General features: G+C 39.6%; 1 protein-coding gene across 2 annotated transcripts; it reads right to left on the bottom strand.

Annotated features, from left to right (window-relative positions):
* Window positions 1-1,207: 1,207 nt before the first annotated feature.
* si:dkey-127k13.1 (PWWP domain-containing DNA repair factor 3A) lies at window positions 1,208-9,488 on the bottom strand. Of its 2 annotated transcripts, none has more exons than XM_005915053.3 (14): window positions 9,340-9,488; window positions 8,368-8,545; window positions 7,892-8,205; window positions 7,529-7,757; window positions 7,215-7,358; window positions 7,059-7,129; window positions 6,740-6,816; window positions 5,759-5,819; window positions 5,590-5,665; window positions 5,417-5,467; window positions 5,054-5,289; window positions 2,174-2,395; window positions 1,981-2,069; window positions 1,208-1,902 (listed from the first exon to the last, which is right to left on the bottom strand). In XM_005915053.3, the coding sequence occupies exons 2-14, from the start codon at window positions 8,372-8,374 to the stop codon at window positions 1,824-1,826; spliced, it is 1,656 nt and encodes a 551-aa protein (XP_005915115.1). In that variant the 5' UTR covers window positions 8,375-8,545; window positions 9,340-9,488; the 3' UTR covers window positions 1,208-1,823. The 2 variants fall into 2 exon arrangements, with proteins under 2 accessions (XP_005915115.1, XP_005915116.1); XM_005915054.3 differs by having other exon boundaries at window positions 9,209-9,453.
* Window positions 9,489-9,905: the final 417 nt, after the last annotated feature.

Here is a 9,905-nt window from a genome sequence, read left to right as displayed (position 1 = left end):
CACCAGGTAAAAAGAGATGAACGAGGCAAAGTGGTCCGGTGTCTTAATTTATCGATATTTAATGACTGCATGTACCAATAAGTAGCTGTTGCGGCCCTTCGGCATCTAGGAGCAAGGGGCATAAAGGGGGTAATATTTTTAAGTTTCACTTAATTTCAAATGCAGTTTCTATCAGCTCAACATCAGCAAACACACAAACTGTATGTACTGTACTGTTTATTATTGCTGGTGTGACGAAGTCTGTTGGCATTTGGCCTTTTATTGAGACGGATCAGATTGCCTCCAATTCATTTTCCACCCCATCATATGTGAATCAGGGTAGTGATGGGTCGTTCACGAACGAAATGGCTCTTAGAGCCGGCTCTTTGACGTGAACGACGCGAGCCGGCTCCTTATCGCGAGCCGTCACGTGGGTTTTTTTTCTTTTTCTTTCTCTCACCCTCTCTCTCTCGCCTGCACGCGAGCCTTGTGCTTTACCCTGGGCAGAGGGGGGAGGGGCGGTAGTTACACTCAGTAGCAGGAACAGAGCCAGAGGGAGAGAGAGAGAGAAAGAGAGCCAGGGACAACAATGTGACATTAGAAAGGTATAGTAATCATCCACAACTATTTTCAGTTGCAGATGATAAAGGATTCAGAAAGTTTATTCATCCAGGCCCATATGACAGAGAATATGCATCTTCTTTTTGTTTTGATATTTTAATTTATATTTAATTGTGTTGCGGTTTGCAGTGTTTTGTATTGTTTTTACTTTAAATTTGTAAAAGGAAAAAGCTGAAAATTTAAATAGTTAAAAGTTGAAATGTGAATAGTTGATTTTTGTATTATATGATTTATTTATTACATTTTATGTGGAGTGAATAAATAAAAGTATATTTACGGTGGCCCCTACAGACAAAGCATGTACAAACTCCAAAACACGTAAAAACTCCAAAACACGTACAAACTCCGAAGCATGTAAAAACTCAGAAGCACATAAAAACTCAAAACACGTACAAAAGACAACAGAAGTGCTCCAGGATGCTGGGCGCAGTGTTGAGCTTTTGTTATCTTGTGGCTACACAAGCCAGCAAGTACCAACGACCGGATTTGGTGTGTGATAGTAACAGGTAGATGAACTTTTTTTTTTAAATTATTTGAATATATATATGAGTGCCTGTGTATAAATACACAAACAATACACACATGCTTTCAATTGTGTAATTTAAGTGATCTAGTAGCTCTGCTTTGGAAGTTCAGTTCATGCTCTTTTTAGTGAGCCGAACCGAAAGAGCCGGATCTCTAAAAAGAGCCGGAAATCCCATCACTAAATCAGGGGTATCCTTTTCTCTCATTGGTGGATTGTTGGTTGCTTCATTTGCTCACCTTGATGTGGGGGAATGTCTATTACCACTTTCTTCACCATTGCAGAGGGTTTTTTGCCTTTCTATGGTCTCTGTGTGACTGTCCCTTTAGTGTTTATGAGAACCTTCACAGTTCAACAAAAAGTTTTATAACACTTTTTATTTTATGTAAAACTCTGACAAAAGCACATGCAGACAGATCATTAATACTTGAGCTGCTTGAGAAGCGATTTGGCCATGTGTACATTTCCACTTACGGAATAAAGTTAGGTGATGAAACTGCCTTTCATGATTACATTTCATGGCCTGTTTTTAGGTTTTATTATATGCTTGATATTCACTTTTTACAAGTATACAAAAAAAAAAACCAAAAAAAAAACAGTGCAGTGATTGATTGCAAGGCACACCGGTTATGGCTGCATTACTTATAAACAAAAGTTAAAACACTCAAAATGTCACAAATCTTGACACTCAGACCGACAGTCAGAGAATAATGGAAGTGTTTGGATGCGATTTCTTCCTCATTTGCTGCTCAATCTTTAAATCAAACTGCTGCCTTTCTCTGAAACAACAACAACAAAAAATTAGTATTTATCAATGAAGTCATTCTTTTTAAAAATTTAACATATGAAAGTCTTACCTGTTACTTATACGCCGCCCTCTGAGGTATTTTTCTTCTGCTGTTTTTACTGAAATGTTGTCCACTCCAGCAATGGCATAAATAATGGCCTGCACAGAAACAAACTCATAACACCTGGACTACAGAAACAGAACTGCATATCAGGAAACATTGCAAACAAAACCTGTGAGCACTCATGCAGGCTTTAGCTCACCTCAGGAAGAAGCACATCCAGGACAAAAGGGACACGATCCATGGATTTCACATCAGCTACGCAGGGGGCTACAGCCACAGCTGCTGTATAGAGCTCATTTAGGTAGCAGTAGACTTGGTCAAGCTGATGGTCATCTTCAAGGTATATGTTCACCACTCGTCTACGATTGTCACTTAAGAAGGAGCGAAGCCACCTGGACTTCTCCTGTCCATGGATCACAGCCTGTAGGAAGTGTGATACAATGGGAAGAGATTTATTCAATCAATTATAGTTTCTTATGCTATCACATCTTCGTGTGGCGCAGCTCAGATGTCAGATTTTAAAAAGAACTGCAACTGAAAAAAAAATAAAAAATTATAGCATTCATATGCAAATACTTTCAATATTCATCCATATGTTTGTTTAATTTTTGCATGCTCTGGCACACTCTTTGCATAACTGGTTGAGCTCCTGAAAGTATTGGACATTACTGGGGTGAACTTAAATTTGTAAGTATACTAAAATCGAGGTCAGCTTACATTCGTTGTGGCCTCTACCACCCGTACTTTATTCAAATAAATCTCCACGTCTTAACAGATAGACTGCTTTTGACTTTGCTCTGGTGTCATACTAACAGAGCGCACAATTCAGAAACGTATAAGAGCATAGGATACCTGGTCTTGATAAATAGTTAGGACAAACAAAATATTGGTACTCATTTATAAGTACCTCTTTGCGTTTACCTAACGGCAAACTAGGGCATTTCAGCTATAAGCATCAGCAAAAAATAGCATATAATCATGAGTGGTGTTAGGTTTGTATTGTTGATTGTCATTTATGCTTAGAAATATTTACTTATATATGCTTAGAGTTTTGTAATTAGTTGTAGATTGGTAGAGGTTTTGATCCTTGATAGTCTGCAAACTTTGTGTGTATTAGACAGCACTTTGGGAGCATGAGAGGTCATACCGTGTCTTATTGTTTTATGGTAGGATTAACGTAGTTGCGTCTGTTCTAGTCTAAGTGCTCTTTGTTTAGATGAACTGCAGGACTTCCTCACCGTGTTATCTAGGATGAACCATCTAGGGTGAGGGGGAGGCTACCCTCTTCCTGACCAAGGATGTTTGACCCTTTGATCAGCAGTCCACACACACACACACACACACACACACACACACACACACAGGCAAGGTACTCTTTGTGTGTATGTAGACGTCATATGTTAATGAACTTATGCATATTCATGTAACCTCAATAAAAGAACAGTGGTACGGGAGAACGGACGAGAGCAACTGGGGTCAAGCGAAGGAACGGTGCCTGTCCGGTTCTCTCCCGTGCACGAGAAACATGAAGAAGCTTGCCTACTTGTGTCTTGCTTTGCAGTGTAATTATATTGCCTTCAACGTTCCAGCGGATGGGTTCAAGCTACAAACCTATCAAGTGGTATGTCATCAATCAAGGTATAACATGAACCTTTATAACAGAAAAATAATATGCATTTGTTGATGATAACCTTAGTATTGTACTATATAAATGAAATTAAAAAAAGGTGTTAATAAAAATCTATCCCGATCCTTCTTTCCATTACTATAACAAGGAACTAAGAAGAACATAAATGATGGCAAGTTGAATTTAAATGTCTAGTCTTTGACCATCTTTAATTTCCAGACCTATGTAACTGTGCCAAATGTGATGCTATGGCCAAAGGAGACGTGCATTTGTTTCCACACACTGGAAATAAGTTTAAAATAAGAAACAAAACAAAAAACAAATCTGTTGTTTATGATTTAGTTGTTGAAATCCACATTTGGGCTGGTATATGCTGTGAAAACTAATCAAGATTTATTAAAACAAAAACAAACAGACACAAAAAAGGATCTCTGCACATAAAAGCAACAAAAGGAATTCAGATGAAAGTTCACCAGTGGCTACATGTTTTAAGTCAGCTGGTCATCATGTGTTTTTTCTAAACTTCCAAGATGGTAACGCCAGCTAAAAGAGGAAGTCAAAGTCAAGGCATATTTGGTTTCCACGAAGAATTACAGTTGAAAGGCTTTTGTTTGGATCTATTGTAACTTCATTAGTAGGGCAGAACAGGGCTCTTCTCTTGCAGCACTTCAAAGCCCTTGTTGTTGATTGGTGTTTCAACCTCACCCAGTCTTTATATGTATTGTGATTCTGTATTGTAAAAACAGATGAAAACCGTGGCCTACAAACGTGCTTGTGCAGTGGGTGAACTGTGAAGCTGTGCGGGTTGGGGCAAACCCACACATTTTGCACGTGGGTCTCACAGTTGGGTGTTCCCACACAGGGCTGGCAGCAGTTTTACCTTTTGGGGGCCCCTTTATGGGCTTTTTAAATGGGCAAACCCACTACCCCCAGTACTGGCGTACCCACACAGCCCACAATGGGCAGCCCACAGTGGGGTCAGGTTAGCGGTGCACTAGATCCGGCACTGTTGCAGTCAATAACTCAAAAGCTGAAAAGTTACATAATTTGAGCAGGAAAGTTTCAAGCCTAAGTTGAGCCACAGAAACCAAATATGAGTTTTCATCTCATAAAACTTTGGTGGCATAAAGGAAAACAAATAGTCCAAATTACTCAGAATATTAAATTATTTTGAGCTGGTAAAAAACTCTGCTTTCTGCTTCTGTTTCAGTTTGGGCTGTCCTAAAAGATCAAAGCAGCACTCATTACTCATCACTGCTGCAACATTTACATAATTTTAGTGAAGTGACACCAGAACTGTAGCTTTTTGAGGAACACAAACAATCACCCCCTAAAACTCTATCGGCCAAGTCACTGCTATGCACACTGAACAGTTTCTTGGTATAACTATATTGGATTAAATGATATGGAACAAGAATTACGCCAGCAGAAAAGCAACAGAGTCATTCATACCAGGAGGTGTGCGTCGACCATGTGTTGCTTGACAATGAAATGTACGAGCTTCTCATTTGCGCGGTTGTGGGCAGCATGGGTCCGATCTGGCAGCAACCTCTTTGAACACCTTATGTCCTTCTGCTGTTCACTAAAGCTGTCCTCCTTAACATCACATGGCTCCTCCATTGTTGAATCACTGATGATGGTTAGTCTCTCTGAAGCTGCCTTTGGATACCTCCTCCTCACAGGATAACCTAAACCAATTAAGACCAGCAGTCAAGAGCAACATCAGGGCCTAGCGAATCTGTAGGTGTATTCAACTTTTTAATTCTGTGCTAGCCTCGTTGAAATTTCTGATTCCAGGTCAAGGATGAAACTTACTCATATCGTGATCAAAGTACTGTATGAAGGAGCCAGAAAATGAGCCACATGCTACAAAGATAAAACATGATTAGTACTGCAGCTAATTCAGTGATATCATCCCAATATTGTTTAAACAACATATCACACACAACAGTGTTTCTGCTTGCTGAGGCATTACATAAGCAACTCACCAATCCGAAATCTGTAGTCGGTTATGAGATCCAAGGACCATGATATTGCAGCATCATAGCTTTCTTTGGCTTTACACTGTTTAAAACAAACAAAAAAGCAAAAACAGTTTACCGCTGTGTCAAGTGAACATTTTCAGAAATCCGAACATACTCTGTGAGCAGTTCTTACCATGAGTTCATTAGATTCTTCACAGTCAAAAGGTTTCAAGCATTTTAGAGCCACAGCAAACCTTTAGAAACACAAACACCCAACTGAAATGTTTATTTAAATAACATAAATGTAACAACACTAAGTAATGTGCATACACTAATCAGCCACTTCATTGGATACAGTTCAAATTCTTAATGCAAATATCTAATTAGCTAATCACATGGCAATAACCCGATGCATTTAGGCATGTAGACATGACCAAGACAACCTGCTGAAATTCAGACTGAGCATTAGAATGGGGAACAAAGGTGATTTAAATGACTTTAAATGGATGTTGCTGCCAGTTGGACTGCCATGAATATTTTATAAACTGGACTTTCCCACACAATGATTGCTAGGATTTACTAGGCAGCAGTGGGTGCCACTACTATCAGCTAAGAACAGGAAACCTAGGCTACAAATCACAACGGCTCACCAAAAATTGTCCATTTCCAACTGGAGAAATAGAAGATGGGAAAAAATGGTGCCTGGTCTGTTGACCATTATTCAGATAGTAGAATCAGAATTTGGCATAAACGACATGAAAGCATGGATCTATCCTGCCTTGTCTCAATGGCTCAGGCTGCTAGTGGTGATGCAATAGTGAGGATTGATATTTTCATGCCACATTTTAGGACCCTTAGTACCACTTTAGCATTGTTTAAATGCCCCAGCCTACTTGAGCATTGTTACTGACCATGTCCATCACATGTATATCCCTTTATCCCTTCCAGAAAGATAAAGCACCATGTCACAAAGCTCAAATAATCTCAAAGTACTTTCTTGAACATGACAGTGGGTTCACGGTTCTCAAATGACCTTTGGAGTATGGTGTAAAGGGAGATCCACATTGTGGACCTACATGTCCAACCAAGGTGTACTTTGTAAAGTGGCTGGTGAGTGTATGTATCACCTAAAGACAAGCAAGAAACAACAAAGCAAAAAGAGAAAACATCCTACCCTTTCTTTTTCTCAATGATTGAGTCATCAATGAAGATGATACTGGCTTTTTTGTGCTTTCTGTTCACACTTTTTACCTACAGCAAACAAAAAAAAAAAAAAAAAAAAGGTGAGTCAATGATTTTTCATGGGCAATTATTGTCATTTTAACAGTGAACACTTTTTTTGATTAATCATCTAGTAAATTCAAGATATACAATAGTAGGCTGACTGACAGCACTTATCAAAAAAGCATTTAAGGCATTGATTCAATAAAGGAAAACATTAACCAGAATCTGCTAAATTGTGATTTTATCACATGTCACCATTATGTACTCACCAATGCAGGCCAATATGGATAGTTTCTATATTTGTGCCACACAAATGCTCCTTCGGTAATTGATGGGGGCTCTGAAAGTCAAAACAAAAATAAACAAATCAACTCAAAGTGTCCTGTACCGTCACAGACTCCAGTTATCCTTGTGGTCTCGCTTACTTTCGTCTGTCCGCATCAGGAAACTTGGGAGCTCTTCCTCGTCCTCCTCATCACTTATGTCATCCTTCTGGTAGGACAAAGTAGACAGCTGTTCTTCATGATGACTCAGTTCTATTGAAAGATCCGAAGACATCATGGAGTCATCTATTGTGGAGTTAAGAAGAGACAGAATTAGAGCACACCTGCAGCTCTCCATGCCAATTAAAAACACATGACATGCAAGACAGACTGTGCAAAATAAAAAACAAATGTAAAAAATGTGGCTTCACAGAACTGGCTGTGCTTGGGGACAACAGTACTGAATAATACACTACCTTGACTTTCTGCTTCAGCTTTCTGGAGTTCAAATCTTGGCCTGGAGCGGGAGGATGATTTCTCTTTATTTAAATTCCCAGTCTCTCTTTTTGGCTTCCTACCACGCCGGCACTTGACTGGAGGATCATCGGTTTTACCATCGGTCTGTGTTTGCGTCTTTGTCTGTCTTTGTTTAACCGGTCTCTTACGCTTACGTTGAGGTTTTGACTGTGAATCTACCGCTGTTGTCTAAATCAGAATCAGTATACTTTATTAATCCCGAAGGAAATTAGGACATAAAACAGAACATAACAAAAGGAAACTGAATTCACTGAAGCTATGTGGGATTATAAAAATATATAAATTTCACTTTTACACCATACCTTTATCTGAGTGATGAACTCAGTGTATTGTAGCTCCCCTTCAGGAGGGGAGCCTGAAATGGTTGACGGGACATCATAGGTGGTGCTGTAGACTGGTGTGGAGGTCAAGCAGGCTTCTTGTGCAAACCTCATTTTCTCCCTTTCATTTTTTGGAGTACTAGCCTCTATTGAAAAGACAAGGCCGCAGTCGCTGCAGTTGCCGCTGCCTGGCACAGCACTTGAATCATCTGTGCTGGGAGACAAAACCGCATCTGAGGGGTCTTTCTCTGGCGACTTCTTTTTAGGTTCCTTTTTCCTTGTTTTTCCAGGTGCACCTGGGGGGGGGGAAAGAGGAAAAAATAAATAAATAAAAATCACGTGGTCATTTTTCTACTGTCATTTTGAGTAAATTTGTGTGTTCATATAAAAACATCTGGCTGTCTCAACGACTTTCTAAAATGTAACTCAGAGTTCTCGTTCATAAAAGTTTTGATTACCTTTCATTGCTGTAATATTTGGTGTATTCCTCCTTGTGGAAAGCTTTCCCTGGAGTTCATTGGGACACCGGAATACCAGCGATCTGACATTAATCGGGGCTTATTTTCTTTATTTGGGGGACTTGAAGGTCCGTAGTAGGCGCCAGGGTGGATAAACCGGTAGGCAGTAGCTTTATGCCTGATTTATAAGAAAAAAAGTAAAGTAAGGCGATGTTGCTCAATCGGCATACTTAGTAGGCCGTACTTTCGCCTTGGATGAGTTTGGCACTAAACGCGATATTCGCAGGTTATTCTTGACATGCGTAGTGAATTCACAAATATGCGGAAAAGCTGTTGTCACGGAGACAACAGTGTCCTGGAACTGGGCGTCTAAGTACCTTTTTAACGGGAAACTCTACCATTTATGAATTTGGGTTTTAAGAAAACCATACATGTGCAAACGGCACAACAAACATTTGAAAAACAAAGTTTAACGGTGCAGTAACAGCGCAACGCCCAAGATGTGCTGCAGGTCAACCAGATAAGAGCGCTCGCTTGCTAACAAGACTCGCTCGCTAGTAAACAGGCATAAAAACCTAGTTTCTAACAAATCACAAAGTTGTTCACGGGGGTTTACACAGTTCCGTATTGTAGTTATGCGCCACTTGTCACACTAAAGCCATGTCACTATTCCGCCCTTTATATAATGCAATAACGTTGACGTACGGATCAACTAAAACAAGCAATGCAACAAATTAACTGCCGCCAAACTACGACGTAGACCCATAAAAAATAGCGACTGACTGACCACCTCTGCCCGAGTCAAGCGAAGTAATGACAAGAGCTACAACTAGCCACTTACCTTAGGAACCCTAAACTCGGTATTTTTGTGCCACTCGCTAGCTTTTAGCTCCAGTTAAAACCCTTGACATAGTTGTTGCATGTAAACATTCACCGTTACCAAAAGTTGCACGAAAAAAAGGAGTTCCTAACCTCGAAAGAAAAACCTGCAGTCAATAGTGAAAGCAATGCGTCGTGCAGACAATTCCTGTTAACAAATGTTTGTTATTTCTCGTGGACTGTATACCACACTAAAAGATTTGCCGCCACCATCTGGACCGGAGGGCGTGATTTTATGTCTGAAAAAGCGAGAAGGACACGCTTGGCTGTTCACGGATTTAGTGTTGTGGTTGAGCACAGGATGTGTGCACAACTTGCAGCTATATACTGTTTAGAAGAGATTTTAATAGGCTTATGCATGGGTAGGAGGCAAGAATTAGACAATTCAAATAAAAATGTAATATGAAAAAAATGCCACCCAAACATACCCGGTTTAATTTTGAATTTTTTGAAACTGCCCCCATTTTTTGCTGTATTAACTCTAAAGCGATATTGTCTTCCAATCTCACAAAAAGCTACCAAATTCAATAAGTTATATATATATACACACATAGAAAAAAAGACAGTCATGTGACTTTGTTTTTTTTTTTTTACTGTAACTTGCTTCCAGATCCACAGAGTTTTACAGAAACACATAAAAAAGCTTGTTTTGCTATTCG

The sequence above is a fragment of the Haplochromis burtoni genome, unplaced genomic scaffold (genome assembly GCF_018398535.1).
Source record: "Haplochromis burtoni strain Fernald_Lab_line unplaced genomic scaffold, NCSU_Asbu1 Contig_11, whole genome shotgun sequence".
Lineage (NCBI taxonomy): Eukaryota > Metazoa > Chordata > Actinopteri > Cichliformes > Cichlidae > Haplochromis > Haplochromis burtoni.
This window is presented reverse-complemented; position numbering and strand designations above follow the sequence as displayed.